This window comes from Hyaena hyaena, unplaced genomic scaffold, assembly GCF_003009895.1.
Source record: "Hyaena hyaena isolate Hyena2069 unplaced genomic scaffold, ASM300989v1 scaffold_83, whole genome shotgun sequence".
In the NCBI taxonomy this organism is placed as follows: Eukaryota; Metazoa; Chordata; class Mammalia; order Carnivora; family Hyaenidae; genus Hyaena; species Hyaena hyaena.
The window spans coordinates 3,410,866-3,432,439 of NW_024080715.1; the positions used below are offsets into that span (position 1 = coordinate 3,410,866).

General features: G+C 37.0%; 1 protein-coding gene across 2 annotated transcripts in view; it reads right to left on the reverse strand.

The window, feature by feature from the left end:
- Positions 1 to 21,329: 21,329 nt before the first annotated feature.
- The window catches only part of EMB (embigin), a 41,592-nt gene continuing 41,347 nt past the window's right edge, over positions 21,330 to 21,574 (reverse strand). For both annotated transcript variants that reach the window (XM_039234171.1, XM_039234170.1), the window contains one exon: positions 21,330 to 21,517. In XM_039234171.1, coding sequence (XP_039090102.1) covers positions 21,500 to 21,517 — 18 coding nt within the window. In that variant the 3' untranslated portion in view covers positions 21,330 to 21,499. The remainder of the gene's footprint in view (positions 21,518 to 21,574) is intronic.

The following is a 21,574-nucleotide window of genomic DNA, read 5'->3' on the forward strand; positions in this document are numbered from 1 at the left end:
TGGACAAAGGTGTACCAGGCAAAGGGGAATAATAAGAAAGCATAGATTGCAATTCTGATATCAGACAAGTAGAGTTTAAGTCACATGTATCAAACATGACAAAGAAAGGCACATTTTATCTCAAAGCTGCAATTCAAAATGAAAATATAATACTTATGAGTATCTATGCACCAAATAACTATAAAACAGACACCATAGGTAATGTAAGAAAACACTGATAGAAAAATACTTAGGGCACCTGGGTGGCTCAGTCCATTAAGCGTCCGATTTCGGCTCAGGTCATGATCTCCTGGTTCAGGAGTTCAAGCCACATGAGGCTCAGTGCTGACAGCTCAGAGTCTGGAGCCTGCCCCAGATTCAATGTTTCCCTTTCTCTTTGCCCCTCCCCCACTCATATTCAGTCTCTCTCTCAAAAATAAGTAAAACACTTAAAAAAACATTTTAATGTTAGGAAAACTGCCAGAGACGGGCTCCAACCGGTCCAGGGGTCCCTGAAGGATGGACGGTGTCAGTGAGAGTGAGAGAGCCCCAAGATTCTTTCTGATTACCAGGCAGGCGTCTCTGCCCTCTTGGTTTTGGTGTCTTTATTTAAAGGTCAAAAGACAACATGACATCATAAAAAGGAATTTTTTTACAATGGATAACTCTTTGTGATAAGATGCTTTGGAAAGTGTACAGAAGCAGGTTTTACAGAAATATTCTTGCAGAACTCTTCCAATTATAGTGAGGTTAAGTAAATCTCATAAGTAAGGAATTAACAGGGTATTCTTAGCAAAAGACAGGATAACATACATATTTGTTCTAAGTTAATAACAGTAAGATTAGGACATAGGTTAAGTGTATAGATGGGCTAAGAGTCATTCTGTCTGGCTCTCAAGAAGATGAATGTTTTAAACTGGTTAATAAGTTGTTTGTGGAAACCTTTTTGACTTGATGCTGAAGGTGTAAACACCATGGAGGCCCTAAAATGTGTTTTTGGGTTATGTTTTAGCTACTCTTATCTATCCTCATCCCAGCCACCCCTGTAAGGGAGGGTGTTTAGAGGAAAGTAGGCCTTGGGGAAGGGACTGCCATACATCACCAGTTAGAAGAAGGTGTAAGTATTAACTTAAGCTCTGCCCTTATCTGTTTCTTAACTCTAAATTAGGCTCTTTGTCTCGGGGCCAGGCCCAATTGTAACTCTTGTGTTCTTAACTCCCTTTATTAATCATATCTTGGATCTGCAAGGCCCATAGGAAGAGCCTTTTGACAATCATCCACAGAGCTTTCATCTAAAATCTCCTGAAAAGGCAGGAATATGCTTTTCCTTATGAGGTATCTGTGTTCGGAATATCGGTCTGATATGGAATATTGTGAGGCCTGGTCAATACCAGCAGGCTTATTTCCAACATGAGCAAGTAGTAGCAGAAGGAGATACCAGTTTTCATTTCTCATGGCAGGAGCTGTGCAAACACTGCTATTTCCTTGCTGTGACTGACATCCAGAGAAGCTGGTGTGGCTCCCAGCAGAAAACGTTAAAAATTTTTTCAAAATATTTAAAAAAACTAAGAGACTTTTATACAATCCTGTATAGAAGATCTGAATAACAAAATCAACTAGGAAGACAGTTAGAGTTAGATATTGATCTTTTACACCCTTGAATGGAGTTTTGGAATGATGGAGTTTTCCTCAGAGCTGTCAGTGGAGGGGTAGGGGGGCAGGGGGGTTGCTCGCACTTTGTCCTCAGCCCTCCCCACACTCCCTCATCATTTAAGCCTGATAAATTTTTTCTTTACATTTAAAGTTGAATAGTTTTACTAAAATATGCCTATGGCTTGATTATTCTGGATCACTTTTCATAGATAAGTAGGAAGCCCATTAGATCTGTATTTTATTTCTGAAAAGTGCTCTGTCTAATAAATATAAATATTAATGTTATTCCAGTGTTGATTTTTCTTCAGTAACTTCATTTATGTTTATGTGGACCTTGTTTGTTTGTCTTTTTCAATTGCTGCCTCTCTGACCAATTTTACTCCATCATCTCAATTTTCATGCTCTTTGATGTTTTCCTACTTTTGTTTCTCAGGCATCTTTTAATTTAGTCTTCACTTATTATATGAGTTTCTCTTTTTTCTTCTATTTCTTTCCTGAAGAAGTCAACTACTCTTTAATTTTTTTATGGTTTTGGTGGTTTCTTTACTTTTTAAAATTTCTAATTGTATGGCTTGAATTTCTAATTCAAACCCATGGCTTGTGGGTTTGAGCCCCTCATAGGGGTCTGTGCTGACAGCTCACAGCCTAAGGTCTGCTTCAGATTCTGTGTCTACCTCTCTCTCTGCCTCTCCCCTGCTCTCACTCTGTCTCTCAAAGATAAATAAACATTAAAAAAAAATTTAACTCCTAATTCAAGGTTATTGGGACATTTTTATATCACCAAGTGTTTGAGAATTTAATTTATTTCAGAATATTGGATTCCTTCTACTGTGCCTATGAGCGTGTGCATGCATAAATGTGTGTGTGTGTGCGCGCGCACGCACACATGCACATGCATGTTGGGAGCTTGGTTTTCTTCTTCTAATAGCTTTCTGGTGATCAAACATCTTCTGCCTTATGTTTCATGAACAAGGCTATTGGTGTAGGGTGGTTCAGAATATTGTTAGTTAAAGAGTGACTCCTTTCCCCTTAGTCAATGTAGGAATATGCAGTTTTTAAGTCAGTGGCACTTAAAGGATAGTTTTTGTGTTTTGATTTCTATAATTTGTTTTCTTCTTTCTTCCAAAATTTCTCCCTACTTGCTCCCTATCTACCCAGAGTCAATATATGGTATTTAGAGAATGATTGCTGTGTTTCATCTATAAATTCTTAATTATGTATAGAAGAAAATATAAACTTTCTGAGTTTTATCTTTATTTTACTTTTTTTTTTTTTTTTTTTTTTGAGAGAGAGAGAAAGATCACAGGGCCTGCAAGCTGGGGAGGAGCAGAGGGAGAGGGAGAAAGAGAATCTCAAACAGGCTTCACACCCACCACAGAGCCCAGTGTGGGACTCAATCTCAAGGCACTGAGACCATTACCTGAGCAGAAATCAAAAGTTGAATGCCTAACCAGCTGAGTCACCCAAGAGCCCCTAAATTTTTCAAGGTTTAATTCAAAAATTTTCACAATATAAATCCAATTTACTTTTGCAGATTCATCAACCCACTTAAGTCCCAGCTCTCACATTTTTCCTCCATTTTAATAATTGGTGCCACTTGTGGGGATGAGCACTGGGTGTTATATGGAAACCAACTTGACAATAAACTATCTTAAAAAATAATAATTGGCGCCACAATTTTTAGCATTCATTGATTTTGCCTTATTATTTCCCATCTTTATGCCTTTGTGTGTGCTCTCCCTAACCTGAAAAGCTCTCTCCATTAATTATTCACTAGTTAAGAATATTATTTGTCCATTGAGTTTTTACCTTTCTCTTCAGTTGTCATTAAATACTCAATGACTATATGGAAAGAAATCAAATCAGGAGAACTTTCCCACTCTTGAGACTAGAACCATTTAGTGGGATGACTAGAAGCAACATACAAGCAAGAGAATATTTTTCTCTTTTTCAAAAGATAATTATTATGAAAGTAATAAATTCAACTAAATCAATAGTCTGTGATTCATTAAAATTGATCTCCCACTTAGTGTTTTAATAACATATGGTGACCTTTTCCTTGATAAACATTATGATTATGACTATCAAGTTTCAGTTTCTGCAATATTTCATATTCTTCCAGAGATACATTTTAAAGATATAGGCAGTTTTAAATCAGTAAAGGTCTGATTTTTTTTTTCACAGCTTTAATATTTTCTATTCTTGGTTAACTATTACATGAGGCATAAATCAAGACTTTGGATGCTCATTTCAAATTTTTTTAAAAAGCCATGCATTGGGGTGCCTGGGTGGCTCAGTCAGTTGAGCATCCAGCTTCGACTCAGGTCATGATCTCACGATTTGTGGGTTTGAGCCCCACATTAGACTCTGAGCTGACAACTCAGAGCCCGGAGCCTGCTTCAGATTCTGGGTCTCCCTCTTTCTCTGGCCCTTCCCTGCTCACACTCTGTCTCACGCTCTCTCTCAAGACTAAATAAATGTAAAAAAAATTTTTTTTAAAGACATGCTTTTTGGGGCACCTGGATGGCTCAGTCGGTTAATCATCCTACTTCAGCTCAGGTCATTATCTCACATTCTTGGTTTCACGTCCACCAGAATCCAGCTCCAGCTGGTCCAGGGGTCCCTGAAAGATGGATGGTGTCGGCAAGAGTGATGAGAGAGCCTCGAGATTCTTTCTGATCACTAGGCAGGCATCTCTGTCCTGTTGGTTTTGATGTCTTTATTTATATGTCAAACCATAACATGACATCAGAAAATGGAATTTTTACAATGGATAATTCTCTGTGATAAGATGTTTTGGAAAATGTACAGAAACAGGTTTTACATAAGTATTCTTGCATAACTACCCCAATTATAGTGAGGTTGAGTAAATCTTACAACTAAGAAAATAACAGGGTGTTTTTAGTGAAAAACAGGATAACATACACATTTGTTTAAGTTAATAACGCTAAGATTAAGTCATAGGGTAAGTTGTAGATAGATAGGCTAGGAGTCATTCTGTCTGGCTCACAGGAAGAATGTCTTTGAGCTAGTTAAAGTTGTTTGTGCAAACTTTTTGATTTGACGCTGAATTCATAAACACCATGGGAGCCCTAAATGTGTCAAGCTTTGTATTTGGGTTTATGTTTTAACTACTCTTATCCATCCTCATCACAGCTGCCAGTGTGAGGGAAGGTGTTTGTGGAATGTAGGCCTTAGTGAAGGGACTACTATACATCACCAGCTAGCAAAGGAATATGTAGTAACTTATGTTCTGCCCTTATCTGTTCCTTCTCTCTAAATTAGACTCTTTGTCTCCAGGCCAGACTTAATTGTCCAGTTATATTCATTAAAGCACCAGAGAGCCAAAAATACCTTTAAAGAGTTTAGCTCATTTCCAATACATAGAACAGCTTCTTCGAGTGCATTTACCTTTGTGTCTAGTTTTTTGTCTATGATTTCTTGAATAGCTAGGGCATGAGAAACATTTTTGGTTAGTTGATTTACATGTTCAGCTGTATGAACCTTTTGGACTAACACAATGGTAGAAACAGAATTGGACATGTAAAGGTCAATCTTTTATGAGTAAGGATCATTAGCCTGTTTATAGCTCAAGGGAAGTATCAAGGAAAACAGTGTCCTCAGGAAACACATTGTCTGCTCCCATAATCACAAAAGAAGAAGTTTCTACAATAAGTTCCTTCACAAGGTGCAGTCATCATACCAGGGCCAGAATAAGGGGACAAGTCACTCTCCGTACCAACCCACAAGGTGCTTTGGGGGTCAGTGCTCAAGCAGAAACAATTAAGGTTAGATATTGGTCATCATCTGACAGCAAGAGACCTTGCAAACCTGCCTTAACCTCACAAGGAGTATTCTCAACTAGTGAGTTCAGAATGGTTCCCAACACAACAGCTCAGAGCCTGGAGCCTACCTCAGATTCTGTGTCTCCCTCTCTCTCTGTTCCTCCTCTACCTGTGCTCTGTATCTCTGTCTCTCAAAAATAAATAAAATAAAATTTTTAAAAAGCTGTGAGTTTTTCTAAAGTCCCTTAGTGGCTCAGTTGGTTGAGCATCCAACTCTTGATTGTGGCTCAAGTCATGATCCCAGGGTTGTGGACTCAAGCCCCACGTTGTGCTTGGTATGGAGCCTGCTTAATATTCTCTCTCTCTCTCTCTCTCTCTCTCTCTTTCCCTCTGTACTTCTCCCTCACTCATATTCTCTTTTCCTAAAAGAAAAAAAAAAGTGTTTTTAAAAACAAGACACTTGGATAATTTCCAGGTCATAACTATGGAGACTGACCTCCACCTTCATTTGGACTCTTGAACAAAGGTGATCTATAAGATGTATACAAACATCTACAGCAGAATAAGAAGTAAATAAAATTCTGGGGAAGTATAATTCACCAGCAATCTATGATGCCTCTATTTGAAAACTTCTGCACTTTAGTTCTTAACCATCCTTAGATTGTGGGGATTGTTCTAGTACAGTTAAACTAGATTTATATGGCCATGGCCCTTACAAATCGAACTTGACAGTGTAAGTTTGTTGCTGATTTGGCACATTTGTGTATTGAAGAACTTCTTGAAATAATTCTGTTAAACTCCCGAGCACACTAAAACGAAGCATAAAAATATTGAAACATTCTTCTATATATAGGCAGACACTGTACCATCCATCATGCTGCCTCCCAGGAAATTGACTTTTGGTTTCCTCCTCCTGCTTTTCCAAATCAATGATTTCACTGAAGGGGTGGAGGAGATATTTGTAATTGGTGGAATTTTCCTACCACTGCTCATATCAGACCACAACACAGAGAGCTGGCCTTGACAGCAAGATACCAAACACATCAAGTCATTTAGGAAATCCAATTTAATGCTCTTTAGCTGATGAAAAAATAATGACTCCTTTCCTGGCTTCTTTTCCTTTTCATATTTTTCTCTCTCTCCACCTTGCTTCAAGCACACACAACACAACTGCATTTCCATAGCCAAGTTGGAAGATATGTCTGTTCAGAAACAAAGCATGCTTTTCCTCTCCTTGGCAAAAATAATCATATATTGTTAAAAAATATTTGGTAGGAATGGTTAATATGAAAAATTACAGGAAAACAGTAAACACTGTAAATAATTTTACCAGATTATCTGAACCCTCTAGAAGGATGACTATTACTTGTTTTTTTCCGTTCTCTCCTCTTTCTTTCATTCCTTCAACTATAGTTTGGCTTCTCATTGGAAGGGGATTTATATTAAGTGGAAATTATATTTCAAAATCTGGTCCATCTAAACCATGGCAAGAAAATGATGGCAAAATGCTTTCTCCTGAGATTATACTCTGCAGTGAGTAACATTGATTTCCATTATTTCTCTAAACATTTGTTTCACTAAACATATTCATTTGTCTTGTCAAAATTTTTGCACAAATTTATATATTTTAATGCACAGATAGCATTTCATGTCATTGAGATTCGATGACCTTAAGAGGGTTACAGAAAAAGGCTTCTATATTGTCAGTTGACCTATTATTTTGAAGTACATATTAAGCAAATTATCAAGAAAAGATAAACTTGGGGAAATAACACCAACAACGGGTATTTGGCTTGTCCCACGGTAAACCCTACCTATCCCAATCTAAAAGCCATTACTAAGGTAACCAAAATAATGTTGAGTTTACTGCTGTGGACTTTTATCTGGTCTCCCTGCTTCATTTCTTATATCCTCCATTCTCCACAGAGGAAGGTGATTTTTTAATAATGTAAATCAGATTGTACAATGCTTCTGCTCAACACTACCCAATGGCTTCTGCTCTCAGAGCCGACTCATTTTCCACCAATACCTATTTGCTATTCTTTGATGAGAATTTAATCCCCAATATATTCACAAATGTCCAGAATGGAAACTACACGTTCTACTTTCTCTCAGAGCTAGGTGTAGCCTTAAGATACACTTTTCAGGAGATAACTTTTTTAAATAGAAGCATTTGCTTTGCTCCTTTGTACATTCTGATCATTGAAATGTAGAGTTGATAGCTAGGGCTCATTCAGCCATCTGGGTCCCTGAAGCTAAAGCCACATTCTGAGAATGACTGACCCCTAAGGATAGAAGGAGCCATGTCCCTGACAATTTTTTGAAGCTGAACTGGAATGCCTATATCTTAATATCTTTATATGAAAGAGAAGTAATCATCTGTCTTTCTTAAGCTATTCTAAATATAAATTTTTCATCACTTGCAGCTGTACCTAATTCCAACATTTCATATGACTGAGATTAAAATTAAAATCCTTTCTGTGGCCTCCATATTCCTTGGCTAATTTTATCCCTCATTTCCTACCCTTCATCCTCACTTAGCTATACTGGACTTCTTGCTGATCCTTTGACATATCAAGCACGTTATTATCCTACGGTCTGTGTACTTTCTGTCCCTCAGCCTGTCGCGCTCTCCTCAGATATATGTGTAACTTAAGTCCCTGCTTAGACCTCCTCCAGAAAAGCCTCTTAACTATTGTCCTTAAATTAAAAAAACAAATTAGTCTTTCTTTGTTTTATTTTTTATAGCATTTGTTAATCCCAGTTAATATACACTTTATTTGCCTTTTCATTTATCTGTCTTCTCCATTAGAAGGTAAGTTCCATGAAGGAAGCACCTCACTCTGTTTGCCGCTCCCTGTCCCAGACCAGGAACTCTTTATCCTTTTTTAATGTTTTATTTATTTCAGAGGAAGTGAAAGCGACAGCATGAGCAGGGGAGGGTCAGAGAGAGAGGGAGATACAGAATCTGAAAGAGACTCCAGGCTCTGAGCTAGCTGTCAGCATAGAGCCCGATGCGGGGCTCAAACCCATGAACTGAGGGATCATGACCTGAGCTGAAGTCGGATGCTTAACCGACTGAGCCGCCCAGGTGCCCCTCCAGACCAGGAACTCTTACAGGCACAGTTGTATAATATATACTTCTTGAATGTGCAAATGCTTTAAGCAAATGATTATACATCTAGGTATACATCTACTATTCTTATACTATCATGAAGTATATATTCTATCTATGATACCCAGAGAGTTAGACTCATAAGCTTATATGACACTGGTCACTTTTTTTTTTGATGGTGAGTTTGTTAAAGTTTTCCTGAAGAGCCTTCAAAGTTCCACGTAGTGAATTACTATGTTGTTGGTTTCATTTGAAACACAAGAAATAGGAAGAAGTTTGGTGAGATTAGACCATTAAGACTGGTTGTATTTCTTTTCATTTGATGAGAAGAAACCAAAAATGAAATGGAATGAATTTGATGTGCCCCATTGTTAACTGAACTGGTTTTGACACAAATATTATCTACTATTATACAAGTCAAAATTTAGCAAATATATTGTTCTCACACTATTATAGGATTGTATTATGGACAAGAGCAGAATTTTCCCTCAGTGGATATTCCTATCGTCAATCACACTGGAAAGATGTCAAGGTTGAGGAAGAAAATGAGCCTCTGGAGGTACATCAGAGGCTGAGAACTGCAAAACCTTTAGTTTTCTCTAAGTGTTTTTTAGATATGTGGCCAGGACTCTGAGAAGGTGAGACACTGAGAGTTCTCCCATTGGTTGAGGCAGCCTGGATTCACATAGGAAGGGAGTCTGGTAACCATTCCGCAGTACAGGGCTGCAACCCTGTAAGACTTATAAATTATTTTCAGCGCACCTGGGAGTCTCAGTCTGTTGTGCATCCAACTCTTGGTTTGGCTCAGGTCATGATCATGTTCCTGAGTTCAAGCACTGCATTTGGGCTCGGTGCTGACAGTATGGAACCTGCTTGGGATTTTCTCTCTCTTCCTCTCTCTCTCTGCCCCTCCCCTGCTCATGCTCACTCTCTCTCAAAATAAATAAATAAACTTCAAAAAATACTTTAAAAAAGATTTATAAGTGACTTTCTATGCTGTATTTCCTAATAGTGTAGTCAAGCCTACAGTATCTTGATAAGTGTTCTTTATGTCATACGGAATTAAGGGAAAGGAACTCTTCCACATCTTAAGATGAAGCAGTCAGAGAGCTAGCAGAGGCCTCTTCCAAAATTCAGGGTGCCTGTCTTGCCCGGGTAAAGCTGTGTCAACATAATGGCATCCAGCCCAGGCAGTACACTGAGGCCTGCGGCATCGCACACAGGAGGCTGGAGGGGAAACCAGAGGCACCTGGCTCATAAGATCCAGGACTCTGAAAACCTGTCAGGAATTTGCTGAAAAATGAAGAATTTTGAAAAAAGTATTTATGACTATACTAAAGCCATCATCCCACTTTAACAAAGGCTACCTAGGTAAAATATCTTTTATATGCTCTTTTCTATTTATATTCCAGAAATTATTTAGCAAAGAAGAAAGCATTTATCACATTGTATCGAAAATTGGTTCTTATTTTTTTCACCCAGAACTCGTCTATAAATTCTTTAGGAACTGCTTCTTTCACCCCTGAATTTCTAGTAGCAAGCACAGTACTGAGCAAAGTAAGTCCTCAATCACGGCTTGTGGCATGCATAAACAAGTTTTTCTAACAGCATTTACAGTCATTCCTATCATTTGAATGAAATAATATATATAAACTTTCTGTCATAACAAAATTAATTGAATCTCATGCGGTCCTCTGGGCCTTTTACAAATGAAGGTTAAAAAAAAAATGGGCAAGAATTTCAAAATAGGAGGTGACATGAAGCAACAAGAATGCCCTGTACAACTTCAGTCCAAGAAGTTCTTTCACAGATTTTTGCAATTCCTGTTCCATCTTTTAAGACACATCAAACTAGGATTGGGGGTGAAGAAGAGCCTGGAAAGAGACATGGGGACCATAAGGGTCCTTTCCTCTCAGCCCAACTGTGACCTAATTCTGAGAAAATAAACTAGCTTCAAATTATGGTCTCTCTAAATACCTTCACTTCTTTCCCCAAAACACAACTTTTTGGATTTCTGAGACTAAAGGAAAGGAAAGTGCTGGCTGATAACCCAACTTTGTTCCTCACTAGATACTGGTTAGCAACAGTTTTGCCAGATAAAACTTAGCAAATGTCACTACATTTTATTATGTGTGGTATAAAGGGAAAATTGATAGAAGATGAACATGTAAGTTCCTATTCATGATCTCAACAGTTCAAAGTTCATTAAAGTAAAACATTTTGCCACAGGTCCCAGGATTTTGCAAAAATTCAACCATCCCAGTTCATTCCTTTGGCCATATTCTTTCTCAGGTCAGCCCAATGCAAGACCTTTCGGCTTCTGTCTTCCAATAGTTCTCTTTTGGGCTAAGAAGCTTCCAGCCCAAGCTCAATCCTATGGATACTGATTGCTTTTCTGAAACATATTATTACAACTAATTGGAGCCCATTTAGTCTGTGTGCGCAATGGTAGGGACGCAGATACAAAGAAATTAGTACTTTGGCAAGTCCCTATGATTAGAACAGAAAAGTAAGAATGAGAGATAAATTTCACACGGTGGAAAGTCAGACCAAGAGACCAAAATGAGATGATGTCTCCTATTTCACAAAGGAACATCATCATGTCTTTCTACAACTGACTTTAATGGACAGGTTTTTGGGTCACGAACTCAAAGAGTACTTTCACAATGAATTGTTAAGCTCTAAATAATACCATAGAAAATAGCAAGGCACTATTTAATAGGTGTGAGATCAGAGGACTGATTTTCATGGCTAATTTCATTCATTTTCTTAATTGTAAGTTTCCGCCATAAAAATAGATTTGTATCATTACTGTCACCTCTTCATGTACTTTTATAACATTTAGAAGTATGCAAAACCTTGTCTTCTGTTTAGATGAAATATACTTATTTATTATAATGTTTTGCACTAACATTTTATATTTAGTTAAAGGTTTTGTTGGTCTCAACTCAGGAAGCTTTAGGGTTTCACTAGGAGCAAAATTAAAATGTAATTTGATTCTGAGTTTCAGAATTTCAGGAGAAGTTTTGGAAACATAGAATGTTTCCGAAAGCATAGAATTTTAATGGTTCCTGAGCTACCTAAGCTGGAAGAGCAAATAGGCCGGCTCAAGGTGCCATGAGAGGCAGATGTCTGCCTCACTTGTAAACGTCCTGCCCAAATGCTATCTCTATGCTCAAACTGCCTCCAACTGCTGCAAATCACTGGGAACCCTGACTGGTCACCCTTTTCTCCTGCTCCACAATAATGGCTCCACAGCCGTATTTAAGGGAACAAATATGAGTTAATATAGTTATGATAGGGAGATGACAAGAATATGAATATTTACTCTGTTAATTTGCATGTGCAGATATGTTTTATAAATGTAAAAGGTTTTGATTCAACTTCCTTGATTATGGATTTATTTCCAAAATAAAGCAATCTTTTTTTTTTTGTTTTGTTTTTAGTAGTCATAAAGCTAAATTGCTCACCTATGGTTAGGTACAAAGAGAGATTTAATATAATTTCCATTTCTTACATAGATACAATAGCTCAGAAAAAAGATCCTTATGCTCAGATGATCTTTCTCTAGTTTGTACATAAATATTGTCAACCAATCAATGATGGGAAGAAATTTATAAACATGTATTGACACTTAAACAAGAATAACAAGTGAATTTCTTTTTTCCTGGCAAGGACTGTCAGATAAATTACAATCTGAGCTCATCAGTTTGTAACCATCCGTATTCTTTATTGTTTCACCAGCTTGTAGCTGACCTTTTAGGTTCATTTTCTACCTGAACCTGTAATTAAAAAGTAAATGTTTCTACCATATTCTTTTCTGACTCTAATCACTTAATGCCTAGACTACTCAATCATTTCAAACATTTTTTAAACATTTTGGTTTGAAAAAATTATAGATTCATAGGAAATTGCAAAGATAGTACAGAGAAGTCCCATTTACCCTGAATCCTATTTCCCCCAAAGGTTATAACTTAGGTAATTATAGTACAATATCAAAAGAAGGAAATTGGCATTGGTATAATGCGTATGTATAGTTCAATGTCTTTTTCACATATGTAGATTCAGGCAACCACCAAGATACAAAACTATCGGATCATCACAAAGGTCTCCTGAATGCTGTCTCTTTGTAATTACATCTGTGCCCTTTTCCAGCATTTGTTAAATAGTCACCTATTGCAAGACCTTTCGGTTGCTTGCAATTTGAGGCTATTATAATTGAAGTTGCTATGTACAGTCATGTACAATATTTTGTGTCAACACAAGTTTCCATTCTACAGAGATAAATGCCTTGGAATGTGATTGCTGGGTCAGATAAGGAGTGTATACTATTTTAAGAAACTGCTACACCAGAATATCTATACACCTCCACAAGCAATGTATGTGAGATCTCATTTCTCTGCATCCTTGCCAGCATTTGGTATTGTCAATATTCTTTATTTCCACTGTTCTCATATATATATAGTTAATAGCTCTTAATTTGCATTTCCTTAATGACTAGTGATGTTGAACATTTTTGTATGTGCTTATTTGCCCTCTATATATCTTCTTTGGTGAAAGATCTGTGTTTTTTTGCTCATTTTCTGATTGGATTGCTTTGTTTTTACTACTGAGTTTGGTGAGTTCTTTATATATTCTAAATATGAATCCTTTGTCAGATGCATGATTTGCAAATATTTTCTCCCAGAGTTTAATTTGTCTCTTAATCCTCCTAAGGGGATATTTTGCAAAGCAAAATGTTTAACTTTTGATGAAGTATAAAGTTTTTCTTTTATGGATTTTTTTTTTTTTATGTCATGCCTATGCACTCTTTATACCAAACCCCAGGTCTCAAAGATTTTATTTTACTTTTTCTGCTAAAGGATTTATAGGTTATTTTTTTCATTCTCTCACTCATTTTTAAAAATTGTAATAAGGGGCACGTGGGTGGCTCTGTTGGTTAAGTGTCCAACTCTTGATTTCAGCTCAGGTCATGATCTCACGGTTTATGAAGTCAAGCCCAGCATTTGGCTCTGTGCTGACAGTAAAGAGCCAGCTTGGGATTCTCTCTCTCTTGGTCTCTCTCTCTCTGCCCCTCCTCTACTCATGTGTGCACTCTCTTTCAACATAAATAACTCTTTAAAAATTTTTTTAAATGTTTTATTTATTTATTTCTGAGAGAGAGAGAGAGAGAGACAGTGTGAGCAGGGGAGGGTCAGAGAGAGAGGGAGACACAGAATCCGAAGCAGGTTACAGGCTCTGAGCTGTCAGCACAGAGCCCAACACGGGGCTCGAACCCGTGAACCATGAGATCATGACCTGAGCCGAAGTCTGACGCTTAACCGACTGAGCCACCCAGCCACCCCAAAATAAATATTTCTTTAAAAATTGTAATAAAAGTGCCATGAATAAAGAATATTTAGCATCTTAACCATGGTTAAGTATACAATTCAGTAGCATTAAGTATATTAACATTATTGTAAAAAGATCTCCAGAAGTTTTCATCTTGTAGGACTGAAACTCTATACCCACTAAATAACTCCCACTTTCCCTCTTCCAGCAGGAGATAACCAGCTCAAGGCACACTTTTTTGTTGGGCTCTTCTGAGAAAGATGAATTGTTTTACCAAACTTAAATTACCCGTGAGTATAATCAAAGGAAAAAAATCCATTTTTTCTTTTTTTAACATTTATTTTTTATTTAAAATTTTTTTATTTTTTCTTATTTTTGAGACAGAGAGACAGAGCACGGGTGGGGGAGGAGCAGACAAAGAGAGGAAGAGACAGAATCCTAAGCAGGCTCCAGGCCCTGAGCTGTCAGCATAAAACCTGATGTGGGCAGGGCTCGAACCCACAAGCCGTGTGATTATGACCTGAGCCGAAGTCAGATGCTTAACCAACTGAACCACCCAGGTGCCCCTAACATTTATTTATTATTGAGAGATAGAGACAGAGCATGAACTAGGGAGGGGCGGAGAGTGGGGGAGACACAGAATCTGAAGCAGGTACCAGGCTCCAAGCTGTCAGTTCAGGGCCCGACTCGAGACTCGAACTCATAAACTGTGAGATCATGACCTGAGCCAAAGTCACATGCTTATTAACCAACTAAGCCACCCAGGTGCCCCCAAAATTCCATTTTTTCTATAGAAAATTGAAAATATACTTTTTAAAAAAATGTTTATTTTAAGAGAGAAAGAGAACAGAGGAGGGGCAGAGAGATTCGGAGAGGGGTCAGAAGGAGAGAGAGAGAGAAAGAGAGAGAGAGAGAGAGAGAGAATCCCAATGGATTCTCCAATCCCATGGAGAGAGAGAGGCTCCATGCCAACGAGAGGCTCTTTCTCACAAACTGTGAGATCAATCACAACCTGAGCCAAAATGAAGAATCCGACACTTAACCAACTGAGCCACCCAGCTGCCCCCAAAATATATTTTCTTTCTTTTTTTTTTATGTTTTTTTTTTATTTCTAGGAGAGAGAGAGAGAGAGAGACAGCGTGAACAGGGGAGGGTCAGAGAGAGAGGGAGTCACAGACTGAAACAGGCTCCAGGCTCTGAGCGGGCAGTCAGCACAGAGCCCGACGCAGGGCACGAACCCACGAACCGCGAGATCATGACCTAAGCGAAAGTTGGACGCTTAACCGACTAAGCCACCCAGGAGCCCCCAAAAATATATTTTCTAATACTCACTTAATCCTTAATTCCGAGGACATTTTATTGAATTTAATTGCATATTAGATACATTCTTTCAGTTATATGAAACAAAAAGCTTTTTAAAACTTTCCAATACAGACATCTTCTGTGCTATTTACATAATACAGAAAGGCATTAATGAAAATTTAGATACATATGATAAAAAATATTAAAATTATTAGGAAATATGTCATAATAAATCCGCAGTCCTTGATTTTTTTTAAATTAAAGTTTATGGTCAAATAAAGTTTTATCTTAAGATACAAAAGCAATTTATATAATCATATTTTGTGATATTTTTGTACCATTAAATACCACTATAGTTAATTACATATGTAATAGGTCTAATATTTCCATTTATCAAATAAAAGAAGAACAAGAATTTGTGCTTTCCCTGAAGTAAATTACAAATTAAATAGCAAAATCAATTTTTATGAACAAAAGTTCTGAAACATAATAGATAACACACCAAAATAATATAAGATTTCAACCAATATCCTATAAACAAGTTTCCCTAGCATTTTCTTATTTCAAAAATGAGAGAGTAAGAAATACAGACATTCCAAGTTAATCATGTGATTAAAAGTAATTTTGACAATGCTATTCATGAGTGATCTTCACCAATTTTGTGAGTAAATTTTATTCTAGAAGCATAGTCAGGCATTCCTGATTCATTGACAATCACACAGATATTATTATGATACATTAATCATGAAGATAAGCAAGTGCAAAGAATTGCCCAGTTCATTTCAAGGTTATCAAAAACATGACTTTCTTTTCCAACTTCTCTTACAACTGTGAATCACACTTTCAAATGATAATAAATTGTAATCACATTACCTTTGGAAATTAATAAATCTTTAAGCTTACTACATTGCCTCATAATAGGCATTTCTCTACAGTGAGTCTCACCTGGCATTTTCTAAAGATAGTTCTTTCCCTGCCCTTGAATTTATCATTCAAACTTGCTATAGATGTTACTGCTATGCCAAGGCAAGAACATCCATAAAGTACTTAGCTCTTCCCTGCAGACTGAAAATGTCACCATATGGACTCATTTTTTTGTCTGTTGTCCTGATGAAATGATACATAACACTTTCTTTCATTCTCAGTATTTGAATGATAAAGCTAATGGTCACACTAACTACTGAGAAGTAACTTGAGGGGAAGGTGGGAAAAAGGATTCTCCAAGGGAACAGAAGAGTCACGATTCCCAGAGGACTTGCAGGGGCACAAGTTTGCCACAGCATGTATTGTATAAGCCTCGGGGATAAGACTGTGGAACTTATTTGACTGACCATTTAAGAAAGTAAAATTTAGTTAAAAAGGTACTTGATATAGATAATAGCCTCATTTTCTAAGATGCATGTAAGTAGAGGCTAAAGCCGGTCAACATGGTTGTTAAGCGAAGGCTCCTGAGAAGCACTCCTTGGATTTCCATCCCAGCTCCAAACACCAGCCCCCCAAACTTCCTGTTTCTCATCTCTAATACAGCAAATGGTAAGAGTTTTTGTAGCATATGGATGTGATGTGGGGATTCAAGGAGGTCACAGATTTCAAAGCACTTAGCACAGTGCCTGTCACATGCTGAGCACTCAACAAATGTCAGTTATTATTACTTAATAAAATTATATATTCTTTTAAAAATTTTTTTACATTTATTTTTATTTTTGAGAGACAGAGTGAGACAGAGTGTGAGGGGAGGAGAGGGAGACACAGAATTGGAAGCAGGCTCCAGGTTCTGAGCAAACGTTCAGCACAGAACCTGATGTGGGGCTCGAACCCATGAACCATGAGATCATGACCTGAGCCGAAGTCAGACACTTAACAAACTGAGCCACCCAGGTGCCCCATAAAATTATATATTTTTAATGAGGAACTCAATTGGGGATGTAATTGGCCATCTAGATTCAGAGCAAATACATTCCTAAATATCACAGAATTGAATATAGACAGTTTCAGTTTTCTTTTTTCTCTGGATAGGGTATAGTCAAAGTTAGTTCATCAAAATCAAAGTAGACATTATGTAAATATGTATAATTTAAGATTCCAACAAAATTGACTCATTTGTCTATTTTTCATTCATCCAATAAATATTAACTCAGAGCATGCTCTAAGTGCGTCACTGTGTCTTTTTTTAATGTTTATTATTTATTTTTGACAGAGAGAGAGAGAGCATAAACAGGGAAGGACAGAAAGAGAGAGAGGGAGACACAGAATCTGAGGCAGTTTCCGGGCCTGAGCTGTCAGCACAGAGCCCGAAGCGAAGTTCGAACCCATGAACCTTGAGATCATGACCTGAGCCGAAGGTGGACACTTAACCCATTGAGATGTGCCTTTTAATTAATACTGGAACACATACTTGAACTTACTCCCACCTGAAGATGAACAAGAGGGAGCAAGTCCCCTAATTCACTGACTGCATAGCCCTTTTCAATGAGAAAAGTTTATTTTTGGTAAGGAAGTATAGTAGATATTCAGTAACCATCTTGTATAAATCTATTTAAATGCCTCAAAAATGAAGACCTAGGGAATAAGTGAGCAGAACTGACATTTTTTTCTTTTGATGTATTTGATTAAAGACAAACCTTCAGTGATCAAAATTAACAATGAAAGCTTTCTTTAACACGTTTTCTTTTATAGCATTTTGAATTGGATTCTGAGATACTCTAACGTACTAGAAGGTATTGGCAGGGAAGAGAAATGAGGAGTAGGGGGGCACTACAGCACCAGGCAAAGGCTATAATTGCTAAAGTTCTTTACATTTAAGTTTAATACATTATCTTATTAAAATAAAAGATAAAATTAAGGTTAACATCAAACTGCCCATCAAAAATAGAGGACAATAGTAATCTAAATAAATTGAAAGGGGCACACCCTGTATAGCAGTTTAGGAATCAGAACTCTCTTCACTCACTAGATATTAATACATTATTAAAATCTGATGACACTTTTGATCCTATTACTGTGTGGTTTTCAAAGTAATAGAAGCAAACATTGACTCAAAACCATGTTTATCTCTGTTAAAATAATGTGTTTTAATTCTGATGTCACAATTTAGATTGCTCTAAAAATAACTACAAATTTATGAAACTTGATTGATTTTTATGGATACATTTATCTATTCATTTTGTGACATCTCCAATGCATCCTCTCTGTGGTAGGTTAGGCACAGGACAGGAAGAAAGATGTTACAGGGTAATAAATGCAAGGAAATGCAGAATTATTTGATGACACAACATGGTATATACTCCACTGGGTGTGAAAGATCCACCAGGAAATAACATCAGATTAAAGTTCTGAAAGCTCAACTCGAGTCAGTCAATGGAAGGAGCACAGAGGAGGGGACAACATTCTGTACTAGTTCTCTGTATATCGAGGCTAAGTCAAAACACTGGAGTTGGATTAGCAATTTGGAAAACTGCAGTATTAAGAAACGGGTGCCTGCATAGCTCATTCTGTGGAGGCTTGGACTCTGGATTTCAGCTCAGGTCATGATCTCACGGTTTGTGAGTTCAAGCCCTGAGTTGGGCTCTGAGCTGGGATTCTCTCTCTCCCTCCCTCTCTGCTACTCCCTGCCCCACATCCATATGCGCATGAGCATGTGCTCTTTCTCTCAAAATAAATAAACTAAAAAAAAAAAAAAAAGAAATATCAAAGATGAGCCTACAGAATGGAAGCTGTCATATTGAGTTAACAAAGCAAGATCTGTGTTTTAGAAAGATGACTCAGGCAGCAGTACAAAAAATGGACTAATAGAAGATGAGACAGAAGTAAGAAAATCAAGCCCTTGCTATTGCAGTGGTTGAGAGTGGGGTGAGGAAGGCAATGGGTGGATTAATGAACTACTGAGAAGGGTGAAGAAACAAAGATTCATTAATAATGAGCATTAGTTAATAGAGGAGAAGAAAATATCACAATGAGTTCTTCGTTTTGGCCTGAGTATCTAGACGCTGAGAAAAAAGAGAAAGTTACAACGGGAGAAGATTTAGATTAGAGCATTAACTGAATATGAAAGTATCTGGGAATTTTAAGACATCATTAAATCTACTTATTCTGCAAAACCCTGTTAGCTGGAAAGATTAATAGAACTTCCCAAGGTGTCTAATACATAAACACAGAGCAGTTTCCCTACTTCAGCTTTTCTGCTTACTTAGAATTTTCAGCCAACTTACAATTGGTTATTATGAGTTAATCCATTTATCTTCCACATGAGGTTAGTTAATGGAAGCATTCCATTTTTAATCTAAGAGTCTGAAGTAATTTTCCAGAAGTTCCTCCAGAGAGAATCTAAAAAGCCAAAACTCCACTTTAATTTTCTGAGTGCATTTTCTGCCTAACGTCACTGAAATGAATTGCCTTTGCTAGGAAAAATAGCAAGCATTGATCCTTAACAATTCAACTTATTAAGTAAATATTTCAGATTACCATGGGGCAGCAATTTTTCTTGCTTGAAAAATATCTTAGCCTAAACAGTGTTGCAAAATGTAAGGATGCATACTGTCTATGAGCTACAAATTGTTTTTTGTTTTGTATATACTCAATCACACCATTTTGAATGTACTTAGTCAAATAATAGGTCTGACTAATTTTTCACTGAATTCAAATTGTTCATGTCAATTATGTGAACTGATTGGTTGGTTATCTGCCATCACAGAGATACCATCCCAGAGAATTTTATCAAATAAAGAATTAAACCAAAACAATGCATGGCTTATGGCTCTGAGACTAAGAATGACATGAAATCTGCCATTACTAAAGGGATACCTAGCTCAATAAAACATGTATGCATAGTTAACATGCTTTACACAAAACATTCTGCAACAAAACAATGAGCAGTTTCTAAGTCACTACGTTATGTGTGCTACTCCTATTCATAATATTTTCAATATTAGTTAAGATGTCATATAAATTCGAATTTCCCTTAATGCAATTTTATTACTTTTCTTAGCTACTACACAATGTAAATTTCTATAAGTTTTTTTTTTCCAAATTATTGAACTCCTCGTCTCCAAATATGAATCTCTTAGTCACCAAAAATCATGGGTGCCTTGCCACCATTCCCAACTCCTCCCTCTTGGCATCTGACTGTTCTGAATGCTGCAATACCCCACTGGACCGACCAGCATTAGGGACACAAAGGTGTCACATCATCATCTTCAACCCAGTCTAGTATCCTGCAGTATGATTTTAATAGTCCACTCAAAGCCATTGACAATTTTTCTATTTCATTCGATTTAGTTACAGTGATTTTACAAAATATTTCAGTTATATATGCAATTGGAACTATTCTAATTTTGAAGAAAAGTCTAAGGCATTTGTAACAACAGAGAAGAACTACCATAATACCTCTGGATTTCAAACAAAGGAATTGTGACTATTAAGCACCAAATGCCTTTTTAGATATTTAGCCACCCATGGGTATCAGGACACCAGGTACCAAGTCAAAGACGCCAGGAAGCCGTGAACCACAGAAGCATCCCTGTAGCAGTGCTATATTATGACAATATGGACCTGTATGCTACCACATCAACACCAGGTGGAACTTAGGAAATCTAAAACCCACGACATTTAAAAAATATTCCACATAATGACTAAGAGTCACTTTTGTGACGCTTTTTCACACTTTTGTGTGAAAGCAGTGGAGAGGAGTGAAACAAAGGTTGGGAAACATGCTTTTGTGGTGATGGTAGATTTGGGGAAAGTATATGGCTATATTTCCTTGCCTTAACCGATGTTTGTGGAGGAAAATTATGTGGAGGTTGCAAATTGTTAGTAAAGGCAGAAAGTATTCATTTTCTAGTGAAGATGTTTTTTTCCCCAGTGTGACAGAAGGATGAACATTACATGAAAATTATTACAAATATTTCTATACATAGTAAGCATGATTAGGGAAAAAAAACCTTTTTAAGGCAAATGGCAAAGGCTTTCTCATTAATGAATTCTTTGGTTATAAAGAGGTCTGAATGACATTAGTTCTGTGTAATATTAACTGGTTTTGCTGGTATCTGTTCTGTGCGTCCCTTGAAAAACAGGATGAAATTAATTATCCTGGGTTATATCTCATAGAACATATTTAAGATAATTTACCTTGCTTTAATGTAAAAATAATTGCAGAATGAAAATATATCTTTAGATCCCAGATAGTATATATTATTACAAAGCTACTGCTGAGCAATATATTGCATAAACTTTTCATCCTTTTAAAAATAAAAAGTCAGATGTTCTTAACAGGAAGCATAAATAAAGCTGAAATACAAACTGTACATCTTCCCATGACTCTTGACATGATGTTTCGCATTCATTGGCTCACAGATTCCTGAGTTAAATAAAGCATAATGAAACATAATTAGCATGTCCTGATCATTCCAGAACT